Source organism: Erpetoichthys calabaricus, chromosome 9 (assembly GCF_900747795.2).
Source record: "Erpetoichthys calabaricus chromosome 9, fErpCal1.3, whole genome shotgun sequence".
Classification (NCBI taxonomy): Eukaryota; Metazoa; Chordata; class Cladistia; order Polypteriformes; family Polypteridae; genus Erpetoichthys; species Erpetoichthys calabaricus.
In genome coordinates, this window is record NC_041402.2 from 9,423,950 (window position 1) to 9,447,906 (window position 23,957).

The 23,957-nt window shown below is 39.3% G+C and overlaps 1 protein-coding gene across 2 annotated transcripts in view; it reads left to right on the forward strand.

Moving 5' to 3' along the window:
- golga1 (golgin A1) overlaps window positions 1-23,556 on the forward strand; it is a 119,930-nt gene extending 96,374 nt beyond the window's left edge. For both annotated transcript variants that reach the window (XM_028809141.2, XM_051931975.1), the window contains exons 18-24: window positions 76-178; window positions 10,498-10,658; window positions 12,826-12,975; window positions 14,428-14,487; window positions 17,870-18,049; window positions 20,517-20,603; window positions 21,971-23,556. In XM_028809141.2, the coding sequence (XP_028664974.2) occupies window positions 76-178; window positions 10,498-10,658; window positions 12,826-12,975; window positions 14,428-14,487; window positions 17,870-18,049; window positions 20,517-20,603; window positions 21,971-22,051 (822 nt within the window). In that variant the 3' untranslated portion in view covers window positions 22,052-23,556. The remainder of the gene's footprint in view (window positions 1-75; window positions 179-10,497; window positions 10,659-12,825; window positions 12,976-14,427; window positions 14,488-17,869; window positions 18,050-20,516; window positions 20,604-21,970) is intronic.
- The last annotated feature ends 401 nt before the right edge of the window (window positions 23,557-23,957 follow it).

Here is a 23,957-nt window from a genome sequence, read left to right on the forward strand (position 1 = left end):
CGCTAGGAGACACTTATTCTTGAAGGTTTTTACATGACATCCTGTTCAATCTCTGTATCTAATGTTTTACGTAAGGTTGTGGACTTGACTACGGCTTTAACCCAAGAAGAGAAGTTGCTTTCCAGTAAAACAGCACAGCTGAACAGCAGAGAAGAAGAAATAAACAACCTTAAAGAAGGTGAGTGAATTTTCAGAAGACGTTCTTAACTTGCTGCCCCTTAGACCAGCATTTTTCCTTTATGTCTCTGCTTTTGGACTCTACAGTGAGTATAGAAAACAATCAGCCTCTTCAAAATATTCACAATTTGTTGCTTTGAAGCCTGAAAACACACACCAAAAACATTTCTCCAGTTATATTTACTCAAAGTACCTTATAACAGCCAAGTGAAAGATATAACAGCAACAGTTCAGAAAATAAAAATAAAACATAAAAAAAACAGAATCGCTGAGATGGTTAAAGGGTCCCTCCTCTCTGTCAGTATTTTGTGGAACCCCCTTTTGCTTTCATTTCAGCCCTGAGTCTGTTGGGATTCTTTTGTACCAACTCTGTACCTCTAGACTGTATCATATTTGCCCACTCATCTTTACAGAACTGTTCGAGCTCAGTCACATTGGATGGTGACCGTTGGTGGACTGCAATCTTCAAGTCATGCCACAGATTTTCAGTTGGGTTTAAGTCTGGGCTGTTGACCAGGCTACACAGAAACATTCACCCTTTTCTTCAGGCTCTGTGTGGTCAACTATGCCGTGTGCTTTGGGTCATTATCATGTTGGAAGGTGAACTTTCTTCCCATTGACAACTTTCTGGCAGAGGTCAGCAGGTTTTCCTCACAAACTTGACGGCATTTTGCCCCATCCATTTTTCCTTCTATTTTGACAAGTGCCGCAGTCCCAGCTGCAGAGAAACACCCCAACAACAGGATGCTACCACCTCCATGCTTTACTGTAGGTCTGGAGTGTTCTTTGGATGGTAAGCTGTATTGACTTTCTGCCAGATATACCGTTGTCGTTGAGAACAAACACTTTGATTTTAGTCTCAGCTGACCATAACACCTTTTCCCATTTGGCCTCAGAATCTTCAAGGTGCGTTTCGGCACTTTTGGCCTTTGAAATGTGATGTGACTTTTTTCTTGCAACCCTGCCATACAAGCCACATTTGTGGAGCATTTGTGATATTGTTGTCACATGCACACAGTGACCACTCTTTGCCAAGAATTGCTGCTTCAAATGTGCCATAGGCCTCTTGGTAGCCTCTCTGACTAGTTTCCTACTTGCTCTTCCATCTAGTTTGGATGAACGGCCTTTCTAGGAAGGGTCCGAGTAGTACCAAGCACTTCCCACTTCTTTATTATGGACTTTACTGAGCTCCTAGGAACTGATAAAGCCTTTGAGTTTTTTTTTTTTTTTTTTTTTACATCCATCTCCTGACTTGTGCCTGTCCAGGACTTTATCCCTGAGATCTTTTGACAGTGCTTTCCACCCACAGTTGTTTATTTGCTTTCAGTTGCACTTCCAAGCACTGAAATGCTCAGGGAATCGCTGAACGAATCAGAATGATTACAGCTGATCACAGGTGGAAGCCAATTACCGTATATAGAGATAGATAGATAGATGCTTTATTAATCCCAAGGGGAAATTTACATACTCCAGCAGCAGCATACTGATACAATAAACAATATTAAATTAAAGAGTGATAAAAATGCAGGTATAACAGACATTAACTTTGTATAATGTTAACATTTACCATGGGTGGAATTGAAGAGTCGCATAGTGTGGGGGAGGAACGATCTCCTCAGTCTGTCAGTGGAGCAGGACGGTGACCAGTCTGTTGCTGAAGCTGCTCCTCTGTCTGGAGATGATACTGTTCAGTGGATGCAGTGGATTCTCCATGATTGACAGGAGCCTGCTCAGCGCCCGTCGCTCTGCCACGGATGTCAAACTGTCCAGCTCTGTGCCTACAATAGAGCCTGCCTGTCCCTCTTTTTTATGCTGCCTCCCCAGCACACCCAACACGCAGAAGAGGGCGCTCGCCACAACCGTCTGATAGAACATCTGCAGCATCTTATTGCAGATGTTGAAAGACGCCAGCCTTCTAAGGAAGTATAGTCGGCTCTGTCCTCTCTTGCGGATTAGTCATGACTTGCTTTTATAGTATAATTTCTGGTACTTTATAATGTCGGTCGTATAAGTCAAATGCGGAAAACTCACGCTGTTGGTACAAGGGATTATGAAATGCTAACGCCTATCTGAGAGAGTAACCACGGAGCACACAGCCTTTTTTTTTTGCTATGTGGGTATGGCAGTGAGCTGTATCAGCGTGTGCTCCTAAACACACAACCCCATCCCCCCAACCCCCCCCCTCCCCCCACCATGTACCCAAACTATTCCAAAGCAATGTTAGCACTGATTTGTGTTTTTTGTATCTCACACCCTCATACACCTTTATTGTAAGAGCATTCCTTAACTATGATGGAGCGTTAGATCAGAAGAAAATATGAAGCTAGTTTTAAATTAAACATCATTGAAATAGCGAAAGAAATTGGTAGCTGCGCTGCTGCAACAAAATTCGATGTGTCTGAGAGACTGATGCGAGATTGGAGGAGGCAAGAAGATGTAAAAAAATAAACTGTCACATTTTTTGAACCAGTGTATAAGTCGGGGTCTGATTTTATGATCGATTTTTCAGGTTTCAAGACCCTACTTATTTATACATGAGAATATTCGGTAGCTTGGTGTGCAAAGGAAAAGGGGAATAATTAGACCTGATCAAATTTACAAGGATTTTTAGGAGAGGAGGGTGGTCCTTTAAACATCTCAATGATTCTGTTTTTCTATTTTTTATTTTTTTTCTGAACTGTTGCTATTATGTCTTTCATTTGGCTGTTATAAGTTGCATTGAGGAAATACAGCTGGAGAAATATTTTTTTGTATGTGTCTTCATTTCAGGCTGCAAAACAATATTTTGAGGTGGGTGATTCTTTCCTTTAACTACTGTAGCTGTGGAGGCTGTAAGGTTTCTTCCTGATGATTTATTTTTTAATTCTTTTGGGCGGATGTGTAAAAAGACAATTATTGGCATAGAGAGTAGCATAAACAGTATTGAAATTCATTTAAAGTCTACCATTTACATTTACATTTACATCATTTAGCAGACGCTCTTATCCAGAGCGACTTACAACAGTGCTACCGGTCCGTTATTTATTAAGGTGCTTTCGCACCTAGTTGGTTTGGTCCAGTTTTTTCTCTCGTGCGATTTCCCATGAAGACTGGTTTATTTATGTAAATGTGAACAGTGCCAGTTGCACTATGGTGCAGATCAACACAACTATACTGAGACCCTTTTTAAAAGGTGGTCTCGATGTGGTACCAGGCAAACCCTGGAGCGTTTTGAGATATGAATGTGATATGACGTGAGTCCAATCTAACTATAGGGAATACCGTGAGTTATGGGTAAAATTTTGCGTGCTGTGATAGTCAGCGCTAAAGGGTCTGCTGTTGGTAGCTGAGGAATCTCATTCACAGTTTAATGTGTTGAGAGTTAACATGGAGCATTAAAAATAGTGAAAGGTTAAAATTATGTTTGCATATGGTCTTCTGTGTTTCTCTTTGACGTCACTTCTTATGACGTTCCGCTTTTGTTACCTTGTCGTTTCTTGGTCTGTTGGATAAGCCATATTTATGTTAAGATGCACACATGGAGTTCCAGGACATGTGATGCTGCACACATTTGATTGGCTGTCAGTCTTTGTAATAAACTATCCTGCTTAAAGCCCTTGATCTTTTTACACACCTCATATTTCATTCCTTTCCCAGGTTATAAACTAATTGAAACAAGATCCGATTCATACTTATTTTCCTTTCCTGGCAATAAGATAATTGAAACAACTGCCATAAGGTTATAAAGTACTGGTGAAATACAGGACGAAAGTATGAAAGAGAAATACTTACAATGTGAATTGCCTCTGAAATTTTATTGCTTTTTAGAGTCCTATAAATTTATTTCATCCTGGTTCATTTAAGCAAAAAAAAAAAAAAAATTTCATATAAGCATTCTGCACTTTCAAAAATTGAAAATTTTCCACTCCAGGACAAGGTGCAGATGTAACGCAATTGGCATAAAACCAACTCATACGACTACCAGTCAATCAGAGCAAGATTAGCTGCTAATTCATGTTTACGTAGAGCTAACACTTGTAACCAGGTTGATTAGAATACATACACAGATGATGAGAAACAAACAGCAGTGCCCCCTGAAATATACAATCAGACCCCCTAATCTTAGACCAGAAAATTGTGATGTCTACAGTTGTGGCATCTTCTCAGTTCAATCACTTTTCAGGAGTGCTGTGGGTAAGGTGGCCCACTCACTAACTAACTTTGATGTATGTAGTAAATGTTAATCAGACATTTCATAATCCATTACACCATGGGTGTCGAACTCCGGTCCTGGTGGGCCGCAGTGGCTGCAGGTTTTCATTCTAACCATCTTCTTCATTAGCGAACAGTTTTTTCTGCTAATTAACTTCTTTTGCCTTAGTTTTAATTAACTTGACTCAGACCCCTTAGTTGTTTCTTTTTCCTTAATTAGCAACCAAACAATAATGACCTGTGCCCAACACACAATATCTGAACACAAAGAAAGGTGAAGGTCTCAGTAAGGTTGGTCTGCTCAGGTCACCAAAACATCTTGATGGTGTTCTTAGAAAAAAACAAAAATCAACAGTTTTGGAAATGTCTGACGTGGCAGAAAGAGAGCAGCAACAAGCCATGGAATTAAATAACGAGTTTAATTAACAGCAGGAATCGGCTTCTCATTAAGAAACTGATTGGAGTGAAACTGGTTGGAGTTTGAAGCCCCAATTTAGCTGATCATCTGTCTGCTCGTTTCACATCTCATTTCTATTTGGCTGTCATAATAAAGAAAAGAATTAATTCAGACGACTGAATCCTTAAAAACAGGGCTATGAAAATGAAGGGACAAGAAGCTAATTAGCAGTGAAAACTGGTCAGTGATTAGGAAAAGGGTTAGAATGAAAACCTGCAGCCACTGCGGCCCTCCTGGCCTGGAGTTCGACACCCCTGCATTACACCCTGCTTGAAGAAGGGGCCTGAGTTGCCTTGAAAGCTTGCATATTTTAATCGGTTCAGTTAGCCAATAAAAGGTGACATTTTGCTTGACCTCTCAGTGCATCCATAATAGATAAAACAGTACAAAACCCTACTACTAAAGACTTAAGTAAGAAAGACCAAAAAAAAACAAATAAATCTGAATGATCTTAAAAAAGCCAAGTAAATATCAAGTAGAAGAATATCATCCTTTATATACAGTGTCATAATGTGAGTTTCTAGAGTCTGGTGATAAGGTCAGATGGCTGGGATGACAGAAAAAAAAAAAAAACAGTCCAGGCTGGAGAAAAAAAAAAACAGAATCTGCAGGGGTTTCTGTGGCCAAAAGACTTCCCAGTCCCCACTGGGCATTCTGCTTAACATAAATGGTCTTGATTCATTCAAGTTTGTTTCTAGGCTTCATATGAGAGAATTTGATGAAGTGGGTCTCGTGGATAGCTGGGGCACCCACCTTCATTCCATCATCACAGGTAGCTGCATGGCACCTTGATGAGAAGAACTGGAAAAGACAGCAGAGATTAGTAAAGGTTGCACATCCCTGAAAAATATCATTATGTGCCCATATAGTCTTTTAGGAGTACTCCTAAAATGTAGCTGTGGAAAAAGCAAATTAATATAATGGGTTTTTAGCATTTTTTAAAAATATTCCACAGTATTAGCTAGTGCTGGGCGGTATACCGGTTCATACCGAAAACCGTTTTTTATTTTTTTTTATGATATGGATTTTTCTTATACTGCAACACCGGTTTAAATTGCCTAAACGACGTTCAGAACATGGCACAGCGGGAAACTGTTCAAGTGGGGACCTTTTTCACTGCTACACCACTAAACACAGAGTTGTTGCACTAGGGCTCTTTTTTCACTGCTACACCACCAAATAGTGGGTGGTAGCATAGGTATGCCGCGCGGTGAAAATGGACAGAGAGCATTCCGAAACTGAACTAAAAGTTGAACATGATGAACAGACGAACTTTTGCCGAAAAAAAAGGAGTCACGTCCGTCGCCTGGAGATACTTTAGTTTTAAAAGGTCAGATGTGTAAATACTGTTTCTATTATACTAGATAATACTGCAAGCCAAGTTGTACTTGTTTTTGTACTTGCTAGTGTATGTTTTACTTGTATTCATCCTGTGCTGGCGACTCGTTCAGAGATGGGCGCAACTCTGAATGGATGGCATAATTAAACATGTATAACGAAGATATTTTTAAAGTTCTGAACACTCCGTCGGCTAAGTCAGTGCTCCGCAACCTTTTCTCACCTACGACACACCAAAGTTCTTCCTAGAATTCCGCGGCACATCAAAAGCCAAAATATATAGCAGTGCCGTAGCTAAGGGGGGGGGGGGGGCTTGGTCCGCTCCGAGCTCCAGCTATTTAGGGGCGTCCAAACTACGGTACTTTCCTTTTTTTTTTGTTCCTCGAGGAGGCGCAAAAAAAAATTTCTTTCAGTGTTGGGGTGTCAAATTTTTCACCCCCCTGGACAACATGAACTCCAGCTACGCCACTGATATATAGATATTAATTTAATACACGAATTTTACAATAATTTTTCATTTTTTATTATATGTATACATTTATTATAAGTATACATACATAAAAAACTATACTATATTTACTTTTATGCAATCTTAATAATTATAACATAATGACTGATTAATGTGATACCTTAGCTTGTTTCAATGAACACAAAAGTTTTATATTCGGCTCAATATTTGACAGCGCAACCCGAAGTTCTTGGTCAAGATCTTTTAAGCATGACCGCTTATCATTTTTAATTAACACAAGAGTTGTTTGTCTTTTTTGGCGTAACTGGGATGGTTTGAATTTAGATGGCGATTTAGTTTACTGGGTGCCATTGCCTCGTTTGATAGCTGATCGCCGCAAATGATGCATTGTGGCTTTGCAGCCGTTTCGTCACCACACCACGAGAATCCATATCGAATGTAGTCTTCGTTGTACTTCCTTTTCACAATTTTGTTTTTTTTTTTTTGCAACACTTGTGCTGGGTTCTTCATCATCTGTACGTGAAGACGAATCTTTTCCATGTAAAAATGTATCCATATTTAAAGGGGTATAAAACTAAATATGAATCACACGAAGAACATTAACCGTACACAATTCAGCAACACAACTAATAGTAATGAATGATAACTACTGACGCAAGACAAGTGAATGCGACGTAGCACGACTAATACGTCGGCTTGAATTGAATCTATGTGAGGGTACGGAGCGCTCTGCCTATCAAAGCGTACTACGGAGTTGTCTTGCGACTACGTAGGGCCTACGTCTTAGGCGCCAGGCGCCAGGCGATGGGATTTATTATTTCAGAGAAATGACACATAAAATTATGAAACCTTTAAAAGGCTATTTACGCGAATATTTCATTGCACGTATTCTCGTTATTGTGTTTCTAAGGAGGACCGTTGAAATATTATTTAGTTAGAAAATTGTCTTATTTGACCGCGTCACACCTGTATCGGCTCAAGGCACACCAGTGTGCCGTGGCACACCGGTTGCGGAGCACTGGGCTAAGTTAATAACTAGTTTTAATTTCACAAAGACATTTATCGTGTGGTGATTGGTAATGTGGAGAAAGAAAAAGGAAAGATAGGAACTGGGGTTTTGGTAGAGAGCAGGAATATCATGAAGTGAATGGATTCTGTGCGGTGATTGCTGCAGGCGCCTGCTCTTAGTGCGGAGGAAGTCAGTTTAAGAAGCGTAGTGATTAACGACTGGGTCAGGGAACACTTAACACAAAGTATTTGATGTGCTGCATTAACTTGTGACGGGGTTTGAGAAAATAGTAAATTAAACATTGATTTTAGGATGAAGTTTAGTTTACAACATTCTACTTTAATTATAAAATAAACTATGAGAATAAAGTGGAAATGTCGACTTTAATCTTGACATAGTCAACATGTCGAATTTATTCTTGACATATAGTTTGGTTTTTTCTTCCGTGTCCATATTTTTTTTGCTTCACAGTGGCCCTAATGCGCTTCCATAGGGCTATACCACAAACAGCATTATAAATGCAAGTTGCAGTTTTTATTATTTATGTATACAGCTTAGCTTGAAGCAAGGTCCATATTAATGCAGTTTGCCTAAATGATGGTACAGTTGGTAAGATGTCATCACCAAGTTGCACTTGTTTTATTTTATTTTAATTTGGTGAATACTGTGTAATGCACCTGGGCTTGAAGTCTTGAAGTAATGGTGCAACTATCAGTAATACTATTATGTATTTTATTGTTATTATTTATTAGTTTAAATATTATGCAGTTTAATGATGGTAAAATTGTTTAAAAAGTCACTTTAACGTGTCAGTGGACAGAGATTGTTAACATTAACAGAAAGTGTAGTTGGTTTACAAAAAATATTTACTATTTATTCCTTTTCTAAGACGTGTTCAGTGCAATCCAACTTTTGACAAACACCTCTGGATATTTTACTAAGTCTAAATGCCTCTTTGGATGGTTGAAAATATGTTGTCAAAATCATAGTTTAAGCTTTTGCAAAATTTGTTCAATTAAAGGTTCTATATTTTGACTGCATCTGTCATGCAATGTGCTTCCTTCTCTTTAGTGCCACCTCCTTGAAATCTATCACTTTATGGGGCCATGCAAACCTGGATTAATACTTGTGTGCACATTAAAATGTCTTTTTGTACGATGTACAATTCTCATAACAGTCGAATAGGTTATTCTTAGCCAGTCTACTGCAGTAATTGCAGTGGAAAATGTGGTTAACATCCACTCATACCTGGGGAAAAAAATACCGTCTAATACCGTGAAACCGGCAGAATTTAGAAAAATACCGTGATATAGAATTTTGGTCATACCGCCCACCTCTAGTATTAGCCTGCTGAATTTATTCCATATTTTAGGTGCGTAACAGCAAAAGGTTGCCTCACCACTTCTTTTAAACTTGACTCTTAGAATTATAAGCAGACCACCATTAGAAGATCTAAGGTTATGACTTGGAGTGTACAGGGACGACATTCCAAAATATAGGAGGGAGCAAGATTATTTAAGGCTTTATACTCTAGTAGTAGTATTTTAAAGTCAATTCTAAATGACACAGGTAACCCATGTAATGATGCTAAGACTGGTGTGATGTGCTCACATTTTCTTTTTCTAGTTAAGGTTCTGGCTGCTGCATTCTGCACTAATTGCAACCGATTAATGTCTGTCTTAGGAAATCCAGTCAGAAGTGCATTGCAGCAATCTAGTTGAATAAAAAACAAAAGCGTGAACTGCTTTTTCAGCGTCTTGTAAAATTATAAGAGATCTAACTTTTGCTATATTCCTTAAGTGAAAAATTGGGAGTGGTCTCCCCTAGACTTTCTTATATACTCAGATGTGGGGAGGGATATTTGAGGAGTAGACCACAAGACATTGACTAGATTTTTATATTATGTACATTAAAGAACCATCAACAACAAATCAAATCAAATTAATAATATATTGAACAATTATTATATAAGTAAAGTTGAATGAATCAGACTCTGCAGCTGCACAGATAAAAAAAATACCACTTCCTGTTAACGGAAATAGCTCAAAAGTTGATAGAAATCTATGTTTTGTACCCAATACTTGTATGCAAAATTTGTTTGACCTAACTGAAAATATAAAAGTTATTGTGAAAGTATACTCAAGTTATCATGTTTACACACACAGACATAATTCCAATAATGGTATTTTTGGACTTGGGGAGGTCTAAAACATTGAGATTAATAAAAATCTCGAGGTCGAATTTTTGGATGATTACAATACTTTCCCTATATGAGAAAGTAAAACATGCTGTCCTAGTAATCTGGTTAATATTTATTATTTAATTCAAAAAAGTTTACTCATCCAATCGGAAATACTGGAAATACTACTAAGACATTGGATCAGAGAGCCAAGAGCATCACGATCATCTGGCGTTATCAATAAATAAAAGTGTGCGGAGAGTGAATGGGTCTGAACAGTTTCTCAATCCATTGTACAGTATATATTTAAAAGTTGCAGTATTTCTCTTTCATTCAAATTGTTCATCAGGATGCACCAAGTATCAGTTTCAGGCATTATTTAATTCATATGCCCCTGATAGCATGTCAGTTAATACGGGACATAATGTTTGGCATTTTATCTTTAATGTATTCCACTTTGCGGGACCCTTCACCCAAAACAGCTGGTATTGGCACATGTGGGAGAGCATTTAGCAATTACCCCAGAATGGGACATATGTGAGCCAATATGAGCCAACAGAACATATAACAGTAGCAGCTGTATGATGTGACAGCACGATGTGGTGTACCACCATGATGCCTGCTAGCTGGTCTCATGTGCTTAAAAATCAGTAACTTTCCACTCTTTCTTTCTTTAGACCTTAACACGACCCAAGTTCAGCTAACCCATCTGCAAACTGAGACAGAGAAACTTAAAAGTGCAATGACAGAAAAGCAAAAAGAATCAGAAAATCATCTTTCAAAGCTGAAGGAAGAAGTGCAGTCTCAGAGCAAGCAGAGAGAAGTCTGCGAGAGAAGGGTGAGTTTCCTAAGGCCACATCTTCATGACAGTAATGTTTGTTTGACTGTGTCCTCCACATGTTCTAGCAAGACTTTTACCTCCTGATCAAGGGATGCAAATACTTAAAAAATTAATGGTTAATTGTTACAATTCATTATAATAGTCCTTAATAGCAGTTGTACTTGAAGTGTTTTGATCTGAGGACCACTTTGCTAAAGTCAAATCTAAAAACAACAGACCACTTGATTCTGACAGTCACCCGTTAGCATAATTCCACTTTACATTTACAAAGTTTGTTTTACTAAACGTATTCTGTGTGAACATTACTAAAATTCAAATCTAAAGTGACTGGATTTACAATTTTAAAGTTTCCAAATTTCAGCCAGTGGTCCAAAATAACCCTTTAGTTATGAAGACTGATCAACAGCAGGCAGCCTGTTAGCACTGATGTGCCCTGGGCATGGAGTGAAAGTACTGCCTCTCCCGGACATGGGCTCTCCAGGCTGAAGTCAGAGTTCATTTGGATGGGAGAGAGACTGAGATAGAAGAAGTGTTGCAAGTTAAAGAGAGAAAATAAAAACAGGAGCAGAGCTGGAAGGCATGGCATGGAAAAGAAACTCATTACCATCTGGTAAAAATTTATATGGTGTGCACATAGAGACCCATTTTTCTTGTACGGTACCCTCCATAATGTTTGGGACAAAGACTCATTTTTCTTTGATTCTCCATGAAACTTAACGGGACAAGCCCCCTGAAACAAGTAGGAGCTGAAGTTGCCTGCATTAGCGGCTTGACAGAGCATCACCAGAGAAGATCATCAGCATCTGGTGATGTATATGAATCACAGACTTCAAGCAGTCATTGCATGCAAGGGATATGCGACAAAGTCCTAAATATGATGCCATTAATAGACCTGCCATTGCTGTGTCCAAAAGTTATGGTGCCCTGAAATGGGGGGACCTTTTTGAAAAAGTGTCATGATCAAAATGTATGCAAATCCCTTAAATGAAAGTCTGCAATGTGCACTTTAACCACAAGTCTGAATTGTATATGGTCATGTGTATTGGTATTGTGTCAGAGAATCCTTGGGTACCACTGGTTTGACTTTGTGTTGCTCATGGAGTCCCCAATGAGGCACATTACCTGCATTGTGAGCATGCGTCAGTTACGGCACTGCGGCCATGAGGCACGATTTCCAGAGGGTGATCCGGTTCACAGGACCCTCATTGCTGAGGACTTGAACGGCTGGACCAGGTCAAGGGACGTCCACGTAACACCTGGCTGCGGCAGATAGTCATTTCCGGAGCGTGGGACTAGACCGTGCGTCTGCTTGGGGGGGTTGCCATCCAGGATCATGAGCTGTTTCGTTATCTGGTGGGTGCAGTAACGCCCCGTACCAGTGCATGTTCCCCAACCTGACCTGACCCTGAAATCAAAATATATAGAAATACCCTTTAATAAAATGTGAGAATGTGCACTTTAACTACACATGAATTGTTTAATTTCAAATAAAAAACTGTGGTGCACAAAGGACAAATCATGGAAAATTATGGCTTTGTCTCAAACATTATGGAAGACGTTGTATAAAACCCACTACTATTGCCTGTGCCTTTACTTCTATAAAAACGGAAACACCACCACTCCTCTCTGGGGGAAAAATGTAAACTGGGTAACAAGAATAAAAAGTAATAGAAATATGGAACAGTCGGCTAGACTACAAGAAAAGAACAAGGTAGAGAAAGAAAGGAACAAAAGCAAAATTAGAGACAAGACCCTTGTGATATCCTGTTAAAAATTTGAAATAGTAGACGAAATGAGGAGGGGGCACATTCTTGTTACAGCAGTGTACAGAATGTTTCAGCAAAATAAATTCCTAATGTTCTTATTAAAAAAATAATTTTAGCATGCTAGTTTTGTAGCACTTAGTGGGTAGTGGGGTGAGGACCCCAAGAAGCCTTGAAGTGGGGCAGCTTCTTGCTCGCAATCTCTTTTGTCATATCTAATCCACATTTTGCCAAACTGACCAATTATATTTTAGAAATTTAAACTCTTGTAAGTAATGAGCATTTTTTTCTTTTCTTAAATGTGTTCATTTATGTGTATTTTATTTATTGTCACAGTACAGTGGCTTTTATCAGTTTAAACTTTAACAACACATGATCGACTTTATTTCTTATTTTTGCAGGTGGTTGATTTAGAAGCAGAAGTTCAAATGCTCAACGGCCAGCTGCACCCACCCGGGGCTGAACACAACGGACCTGCCTCTGGCGATGCCATTGCTCAGCTTCAGAAATGCATCAAGGAGCTGGAACAGCAGAATTTGGAGAAAAACAAGGTGTGTTTAGTCGTGGTGGAATCTTCTTCTCACTAAATGAAATTGCAAACCTGTTTGCTCAGCTGTCATCTGAATACTTTTATGCACTAGCCCAGTGTTTTCTAACCTTTGTGCTGCCATAACCCACTTTTTCACATGGCAGTGTGTTCACGAGCATCAAAGTGAATTAGAAGAATCAAGTGCAACATCAATGCTATTCCTTCATGGTGAATTGAGGGGGTCGGCTGTGGCTTTCCTTCAATGCTGCTATGGCCACAGGTTGGGAAACACTGCACTAGACTGTATCCACCATGGGGTGCTAGCTTAACCAGTGGACCAGGCTCCACTTGGAGTACAAAGGATGATAAAATACCCACAACAAGAACAAAACCCATCTTGAAACAGATAATAATTGTTAACTTAGCCTGTATTAAATAAACAGAGCATGTGTACGCCGAAGTCAGAAAAACAGCGGGAGACAAAAACACCAATTTAAAATAAAAAGCAATTTCTTCATTCTTGGTGAGTTAAAGTCATCAGGGTACTCACATTTCTAAAAATATGCCTTTATCAGCACACACACACACAAGACCAGTTTAAAGCAGTTTCTTATAGTTCAGTACATTAGTTATAAAGAAATTACATTCTTATAGCTTTAATATCTTCATTAGATTTTGTCTGGTTAGATTAATAAATCCTTCTTTATTAATCCATAAGGGACATGTTTCTTATAGTTTTAAGCAAGAATTCAGAAACTGATCACAACTGGTTTATAATATCACAGGGTGTTCTGTTAGTATCAAGAGGTCAGCATTTTCTCATAAAAGAATGCAAGTTAATCTAATAATTCTGTGCACAAGCTTAATTCTTTTTCTACCTAAATGAAGAACAAATCATATAGAAGTAATACATCATATAGCTCTCTGCAGCATGATTAATACAAAATACAGTCCTTGGTATTTGTGAGTTAAATACTTATAATCATTACAGTTAATAATGTTTTTTTCTTCCTCAATTACAAATCCACAGTCAGGCTCTTTCAGGACTCCCATGATTATTCTGAACTGCCCATCCTATCTAGGAAAAGTCAGAGAGCACCTGAAAGTGAAGTGTTAATTGAAGGTTCCACATTTATGGTAGGTCTTTAAAAAGAAATTCACATGTCATACTTATGATCACAGTCCATAAATCCCTCCATCTGTTTAAGGTGGGGGTGTCAGTCCATCATGGTACTGTAGACACATGCAGACAATTTAGAGTGACACGCATCCCTGCAATAGACAAATATTTCTTTAAGGTCTGTGGTGACAGATTTGGCCCCCATGATGCTACACACCGACTTAGAGCTCTGATTTCCTGTAGTGCTAGTTTTCTCTAAGAAGCTGAAAGCGAAATCAGTTTCACCATTAAGTAAATGAGAATATAGTTCTTTTATTGTTATGGGTTTGTTTTACACTTTTTATTTTCTTTCAGACAATTAAGCAGCTGCAGCAGAGGTTAGTGGAGCTGAAGAAGACTTTTCAGAAGGAGCTGGTAGGTAGCAGATAACCTTGTGTGTTGAGACATTTCAGATTTCTCCTGCTTTAAACTTTCAAGCTGTGTAACTGCCGTCCCATTTTTTTTTTTTTTTAACATTTTAATGCTTGGGTGTTTCTCTTGGTCACTGAACACCTTGCTTGTCAGAACAGCTGATTTATTAGCTTATTTTTTTTATTATGTGGTGTAAAAGAGACAAAGGCAGAAAAATTTTGGAGGAGATCCACCCCATATATTGTACAGATATCAACAAAACTTTAATGGCAATTCCGCAGAGTAATCACTAGGAGTCTCGAACAAAAGAAAGACTGAAAACAAAGGATATACAGGAGGTTAAATAGCTCCAAAAGAAGGAAGAGGCGGGATAATGAGGTACTTAATGGAAATGAGGTCATAATGGGAGTGGTGAGGAACCGGAAGAAGAAGATTAGGTCTGGCTATTCTCTTCAGAGTATCTGAAAAATGGGGGAGAAGATGTGTTAGTCAACTCATTTAGCTCCTGTCCTAGCTATTTAATCTTAGTTAGACCCCTGAGCTGCCTCCAAGACACACGTGTGTGACAGTGGAAAATGTGAGCTAATTCTACTAGTTGAGGAATCAGTATAGCAGATATATATCTGATAGACCGGTCTAGAGCAGCATTTCTTAATGTATGGGTCATGGACACGTTTCTGATGGGTGACCACATAAATGTGTAGTAAAATTAGCCAAGTACAGTGGAACCTCGGGTCACGAACATCTCGGACCACATACAAAATAGGGTTACGACCAAAAAGTTCGCCAAACAGTTTGCATCTTTTCACGACCACACACTTGGGTGACGAACAAACCAGTTTCTCTTCCGGTTAGTACGCACCGATGATTTCCCCACATGTTCAGTCTCTCCCTGTGCATTCCCTGTGCAGAGCGCGAGAGAGAGCCCAAGCAGAAGAAGTAAACATTACAGAAGAAGTAAGTAAACATTTAGTTTACTATTACATTGTGAATTCTATGGTATAATTAACTGTTTTTGTGCTTAAAAATCTTTAAAAAAAAAAAAAAAAAATATATATATATATATATATATATATATATATATATATATATACAGCTTGTACGGTCTGGAACGGATTAATTGTATTTACATACAATCCTATGAGGGGAAATTACTTCGGGTCGCGACCAAAATCAGGTTGTGACCAGAGTTTTGGAACGAATTACGGTTGTGACCCGAGGTTCCACTGTACATCCAAACACGAATCCTGTGGCAAGTGATATACTGCCCTCTATTTAGCATACTATTTATTTCAGTAGTATACAGTCTGAGATAGAGCCTATAAATAACACCATTGACACATCCCAGAGTGCACCTTCGTTTCTGTGGTACAAAAATATAATAAATAGTCCCCATGACATTTCCACCCCAGTCACAACCTCTGACACAATCAAACTGAGATGACTGACATGCATATAATGTCAAGGGAAAAGAAAATGACGGGTGTAGCAGGAGGATGAGATCATTTTCAGTGTGTTGTGGGAGGTAAGTCAATAGCGTTAGAATTGATATAGTGCCTTGGCAGTATTTCATGCTAAGTGCAGTGTTGGGGGCCAGTTGCATTTATGACATACATTGAATCTAATTTTGTAATGTACCTAAGTGAGACAGATATCTTTTTAGTAACTTTATTTTAAAGTAGTTTGATACATTTCAATCTACTTGAAGCGTGAAGGGTGTATTTTTCAGACCATTTAGAACTGTAAGAACAACAGAAAATTAAAAAGCTGCGCTCTAGAGTGGAGCCTTCAGTGTTTGTAGTGATAGGGCCCTAGGGTGACCCTGTTCTCCCCTTTAATACTCTTTATTACATAGATCTGAACAAAATGTCCCACATTCCTGCTGTAGCCCTCATATGTTACATTGCCTATTATATTTGTGACCTCAGGAAACAAGATGCACCACTAAAACAGACAGAAGAGAGAGAACATTACACTTGCATTTATGTATAAATTAACTTAAGGTTTCTAATTACAGTGATCCCTTCTCCATCGCGGGGGTTGCGTTCCAGAGCCCCCCGCGAAAGGTGAAAATCCGCAAAGTAAAAACCATATGTTTATATGGTTATTTTTATATTGTCACGCTTGGGTCACAGATTTGCACAGAAACACAGGAGGTTGTAGAGAGACAGGAACGTTATTCAAACACTGCAAACAAACATTTGTCTCTTTTTCAAAAGTTTAAACTGTGCTCCATGACAAGACAGAGATGACAGTTCCGTCTCTCAATTAAAAGAATGCAACCATATCTTCCTCTTCAAAGGAGTGCGCGTCAGGAGCAGAGAATGTCAGAGAGAGGAAGAGAGAGAGAGAAAAGCAAACTATCAAAAACCGATAAAAGTTCGAACAGCACCTTAGTATGCGAAGCACCGTGCGGGAAGCATATCGCTTGATAAAGCAGCCACATGTAAGCCCAGCAAAGAACAGAGCAATGTGAAGGTAGTCTTTCAGTGTTTTTTGAGGAGAGTCCGTATCCTCTAGGGGTGCGAACAGCCCCCGTGCTCACAATATATTTGAGGAGTTTTATTTAATACGTAATATGTGGGTATTGGGTAGCTTTTCAGCCATCTGCCAATAGCATCCCTTGTATGAAATCAACTGGGCAAAACAACTGTGGAAGCATGTACCAGAAATTAAAAGACCCATTGTCCACTGAAACCCACGAACCAGCAAAAAATCCGCAATATATATTTAAATATGCTTACATATAAAATCCGCGATAGAGTGAAGCCGCGAAAGTCGAAGCGCGATATAGCGAGGGATTACTATATGTCCAAAATGCAAATAGGTAGAGTAAAATGAGTGTTGGAAAAATAATACAATAGAACTTAAGTAGCAGTTCATCTTACCTCCATATGCTTACTACCAGGTGGCCCTTTGTCTTTGTATGTTGATTGGTCTCTTGTCTGGCTTGGTATTTGCTACCACTTGGCCTTTGAATGGGGAAAGAGAGAGATAGCCTGGCCTCCTCTATGGAGAAAACCGTGGAGAGACAAAATACTAATACAACCTGGATAATAGGCTACTAGGTGACTCTGTGTCTTAGTATGTTGATTGGTCTCTGGTCCGGCATGGCCTTCTCCACGAATGGAGCAGCCGAGAGACAAAGAGAGATGCAGAGGGAGATCTCCTCTCAAAGGAAAATGGCAGTGAGAACACACCTCTGTATAAGCCTTACTTTAAAGTAATCTTGTGGCTTCTTGGCACACTTCTTAAATCAGTGGGTGTTTAGTTCCAAATGATTCACGTCTTCACCATGACTCAGGCCCCATTCCAGCTGCGCCTGTTTTTCATCATGGCCACCTGTGTTCTAACTCATTCTCTTCTTTCAAAATTTGTGGTTTAGAAAATAAAGCATGAAGTGGATTGTTCCGAAGTGAAGGAGAGACTCTGTTCTGAGCCCCCCATGCTCGTCAGCACCTCGACCACTGTTACCAACAATTCTGACCTAAATGACTCGAGGGAAATCAACTTTGAATATCTGAAGCATGTGGTCTTGAAATTCATGTCTTCACGAGAGGCAGAGGTGAGTAGCATTATTTCAGACTTAAGGATGATGACTGCAGGCCTTCAATAAGACAATCAACTACACATAATGGCCACCTCATTAGGTCCTCCTATGTAGAAGCAGTTAACGCCCCATTTTGCCCCAGAAACAGCCTAGAATTGTTTGATGCATGGATGCAATAAGACACTGGAGACATTTCTTTGGGATTTTGGTCCATGCAGACTTGACAACGGCGCACAGTTCCTGCAAGTTTTTGCCACAATCCTTGACAAACTTTTAAGATGTATTTTAATGAGATACTGGGACAGCTTAGCTAATAGCTAAACAGACAAGCATGATGGACTGCATGGTCTCCTCTCATTTGTCAGATTTTTTTTTTCTGATGTTGTTCTTGTAATGTGGCCTACCTGAGTATTATCTCTGCCTGCCTGCCAGAACACTGTCCTGGATAACTGGTTTTGGAAAGGGATGGATGGGTGGATGTTTGTTCCTATGACAAATACTGATGGATGTTTGTTATTGCTCCTTCCGTAGTCACCACAGGGTCAGATTGGTTCATCATTAGGGTGTTGGTGGTGGAGTAAAGTGTTTCTTTTGAGTTGCTGTTTCCAGAGGGAGGAATATAAGCATTTAGTAAAAAAAATAATGGAACTTATCTCCCTAGGCAGGGAACGTGGATGAATTCCACCAGCCAGAATTTCAATATCTAGATTACACATTTCAATTTTAATTGCTGTGTGCTTGCTTTTACACTGTTGCTTATTCACATAAATGTCTAGTCCCCTACTTCCTTTTTTCCACTCCGTCCGATCCCATTGGATTAAACCCAACCAGCATTAAACTATCATCTAGAAAAAGACGTTTACACCAGTTTTCCACAATACACCAAATGGCACAGTACCTGAACTCAACATGAGCTGTGACATTAATCCATTTTATTCAGTAGTTGGATTATGGAGTATGCTGGTACTGAAAAAGTACAAAAAAACACGATTTTTATAATAGTGTGGTCCCAGTTTTTTGTTTATTTTGGCACCAAAATTTAATGGCAGTCTTCAAGCAGCACACTGTCCGTTGTTTCTAAGCACAATAAGAAATCCAAGGTGGACCATCCATTATTTGATTTTAAATATACATACAGTGGAACCTCGGGTCACAAGCGTCCCGGATCACGTACAGATCGGGTTATGACCAAAAATTTCGCCGAACTTTTGCACCTGTTCACGACCACACACTCAGGTGACGAACAAGCCAGTTTCCCTTCCGGTTTGTACGTGCCGGTGATTTACGCACGTGTTCAGTCTAACCGTATACAGTACATTGTTCTCAGTCAGACATGCATCGCGCAGAGGGACTTTACATCAAAACTGTAATCTCCTCTCCACCCAGCTTCCTGCTCACTTCTTCATGCCAGAACTTGACTCATGCAAGGTTAGTTTTCTTGGTTGTTTATGGTTAGTTTTTGTATAAATTAAGGATTTTTTAAATGTTATTTTTTCCCTGTGCTTAAAACTCATTAAAAAAAAAGTGTTTACAGTGAGCGGTTCGTAAGGCTGTAGCGTGAATTCTTGCAATGTTAGTTTTCTCTGTTCAAGTTTTTCTCAGTGTTATTCAATGTTTTTACATTTAGTTTACTATTATACTGTGAATTTTGTGGTATAATTAACTGCATTTGTGCTTAAAAACTTAAAAAATATATATATTTACATACAGTTCATACGGTCTGGAACGGATTAATTGTATTTACATACAATCCTATGGGGGAAATTACTTCGGGTCACGACCAAATCGGGTTGCGACCAGAGTTTAGGAACGAATTACGGTCGTGACCCAAGGTTCCAGTGTATTAAATATGGCTCGATTCACCAAGGGGCCCAAACCTATATAAACAGTGACATGCAAAAGTATTCACTCCCCTTGAAAGTCTTCCTAATTTTCTGCATGACAAAAGATTTGTACACATATGTATCCATTCGGTACTTTGAATATGAATTCTTAGGATGTAACAATACATTTCCATTTGATATTTAACTGAAGAAGAAGACCCCTTTTACTGCAATAACAGCCTTCACTCTTTTGGTATGTAAGTATGTTCCAGTTTTCCACCTTGTTTGTTGGGGGGTTTTGGTCATCCCCACCCCAGTAGTGTAATATCTGGAATTAAACCTATGTGGTTCCTTGCAGAAGAGATTGTGTGGAGACCTAATCCAGGGCTTTGAAATGCTCAGGTAGAATAGATAAAGTGGATCCAACTCCACTCTAGGAAACTGGTGGAAATAAACAGACTGAAGGTCAGGCAGCGCTTCTTCACAAAATATTGAGTTGCTGAATTGGAGACAGTTTCATCATTAGTTAATGAAATAAGCTCACAGTGGACGGAATGGTCTGCTCCAATTTGTAGGATGTTGAATTACCATTAATAGAGAGATGCTTATTCTTCATTCATTAGATATTTGAGCTTTCCATTGTCTTGATTTGTCCGCAGGCCTACCAGTTAATAAAAGCTGTGTCTGTGTTGCTGAACTTTACCCGGGAGGAAGAGGACATGCTCAAGGAGACTTTAGACTATAAGGTGAGGACAGATACATGTGTCCAGTGGCCTAGACTCTTGCTCCAATTTAAGTGTGGTCTTATGAAAGTGGGCAGATAATGTTGTAGAGAAAGATTTGTTCTCTCTTGGAATAAAGTACATAGAGTTTCTAAATGGGCAATCAGAATTTAGGCAAAGCTGACCCAGTTCAATGAAGTGAGCCTCATAAGCCTGGCAATACCTTGTTTTAATACAATTTCTTACCATAAGATTGCCTCACTCTGTATATTTTTCTTCATCATTATCTGACTCTAACATTCCTGTGTTTTTGCCTAGTCACCAGTGTTTTCTAAACATTGATAAGGTTCTAAACGGATGTAATCGCCATCGGCCACCATTACCTTGACCCAAAGGACATATTGGCCGGTTGGCCTAAGGAGCAACACCATCTTCTGTTTACCTGTCACATTCCTTCACTCTGACTTGAAAAGTTTGCCAATGACTTCTTGTGCTTAATGGGCACAAAAAATCTCCTAAAGGACATAGTTACCTTTCCACCATTATCTTTCGATCTTAGAAATTCACGTATTGCTGCTTTCTGGCCACAGGGGTGTCCATCTCTTATTTACTTGGCACATTTCAAAACCTCGCTTTTGTAACTAGTGGTGGCCTTCCAGATTTTAGAGAAATGGTATGGGCTTTAGCTTTTAATAATCAGTTACACTCTTTACATGCTGAAGCTACCTATTCCAATATACGGTTCAATTTAATTAAGGCTTCCAATACTCATAGTTTAAATTTCTATAATATCCAGGTCCTATGTGGACATATTCATTGACATTTAGCCATATGAGAGTAGTGACATCCTTTTACGTGTTCTACTGTACAAGAACTTGTATAACTCTGTGATAGGAATTTACTCATAGTGTAGCCCTCCATGGCCCTTTCCCAGAAATATTGACAGTGGGGATCAAACATGGGTTGCTGGACAGTCCAACAGAAAGTTCTACCATACAACTTAGAGATATCCGTCCTCCAGCAGCCAGAAGTCCCTTATTACCCAATGAGATGGGAGAACTTCTTAGTAACCTGATGGTCTCCAGTTCATGACTGGTAGGAAGTGATCTGCTGTGAAACCACAGAGCTACTTTCCGGACAGAGGCACAAACCTTACCGAGATGAGTGTAAGTCACTGCAAGTTCCACCACTCATGTCTGTAACCCAGTGATATCATCTCAAACAGGATAGCCACTGTGGTGGGGAGCAACACCCTGAGTGAATTCCTGAGTAGAGTTGGATTATGATATAATTTCATATCTAAAGGAGGAGGATAAAAAGGAGTATATTAGTCTTGTCATGGTTGCCATCTTTGAAACTCATCTCTCACTCTCTGTTTCTATCTTTCTAAGATGTCGTGGTTTGGGTCAAAACCTTCACCAAGAGGTATTATACGCCCCTCAATTTCGGGAGCCCCTTCGCACTGGAACTGATGCAAATCGATTCACTCAACTTCTGTCATGCCGTGGATTTTCTTTGCGTGGAGCGCCAGTGAACAGCAGGGCGTCAGCTCTGAGTTTCTGACATCACTGTTGTTGCAGTGTTTTTATTCTAAGACTTCACTTTTTTTAAGGCAACTGTTTACATCAAAAGGTTTGTATTGATGTATCCTATAATGTAAATAGAGATCCTTCACTCTCATTGACATGGGGATACTTGCATTTTTTTGGGTTTTAGGACAAATTTGGGCTAAAATTGGAAATCATTCTGGCTTAGAGGGACACCATAATCTTTCTGTTTAGTAACGAAAGAAATTACCCATTAACAATGATTAATTTATATAAAATGTATGTTATATAATGATTGGGGGAGAAATCAGGAGTATTAACTTTTTTTTATTGAAAATATGCTGTCAAGGGTTCAGATCCTCTTTACTCCATGATGAGGAAACTGTGGGTACACTTGTGAATCCTGTTCCACCTCGCCCCATCAGAAACCCAGACGCTGGTAAAACGGTGTTATAGCATCTCTGTCAGTAACACTGGAATCACAAAGGAAAGTCAACGTTACCGGGATTTCTCCCACTTGGAGCGGAGGGGGTGAATCAATGGCTGTGAAAATGGCTTTTCACACACTAAAACGATGCACCTGGGTCAACCCTTGCACTTCAGTTATTCACGTTTCATTGTAGAAATTCTCCCAGCACTCCGTCCCGTAAGTGAAATTTGATCTGTGGGCATCAGACTGGACATTTTTTTTTTTTTTAATGGGATACACAGACGCACGGAGCTTCAGCTGGCAAAAATTTGGTGTATTGTAGTCTTTAAGTATGACAATTGGAAATGAAAACACTTCACCGGCAAAAATTGGAGGTTTTCTGCCTCAAAAAACTACTCACATCAAATATTTTGATGTTAAAAATTGACTGTAATGAGCATGCCCGAAGTATTTAGGTTTCATCTGCCATAACTTTCACCAAGAAAAACAGTTTAGAAGAGAAGTAAAGGGGTTTAACGGGCCTGTTGTTTAAAAGACCCAACCGACTATCTGAACACGAGAATGTGGACTAATGTGTGACTCAGTATTGTTTTATTTCGGTTTACCGATCACTTCTTGTCATGGTGGCCAGCATCTCTCAGAATGTAACCTTTTTTTGTGTGTCCGTGGAGTGGCGGGGGGGTATAGTTCTATTTCCTTTTCCCTTCATCACATTTTTTTTTTTTTAAAACAAAAAAGGGGGAATTTGCTAAAATCCAAATAAAGAAGGTACAGTTTGGGTTTTTCAACACCAAAAGCGGGGATGTAACGTACAAATCCTGCATGTCCTGTTGCTGCTGTCCATGATGGGATGTCTGATCTAAAAGCCGCCAGGCTGTCCAAGCAGTACCTGCAGCCTGCCGCCTTGCCTTGCTTTGTTGTACATTCCATTTGAGACTATTTATATATAAATACTGTACATATGCAAAATTTCTAATACACTTGGATGTATATGACTTGACTCTTAACTTTTCGCGTTTCTTTTGCCTCGGGTGTTTAATCAAAGCTGAAACACATTGCAGATGTGCAGTGACCTCATTCTTTGGGTACCTGTTTTCCTTATTTTTCTTTCTGGGTGTAATCTGCCACAGTAACTTCTAAGGCATGAATAGTACAGGGTCTAAGGACATGTTGAGACCATTAGAACTTCTAAGCATATATATATGTTAAGTTAATTGGCAACTCGAAATGGTCCTGTTATGTGTGACAAAGGGACTGCCTACATAAAGCAATCAAAATCCCAGCAGCCCCTGGGATCACAGCACCACCAGACTGTCTTTGCTTGCCTTGCAAGTGCCATTGGGAGAAGAACAAGATTGGCATTGGGATTAAAATGGAGTCCAAGGAGGATTCTGATTGTCT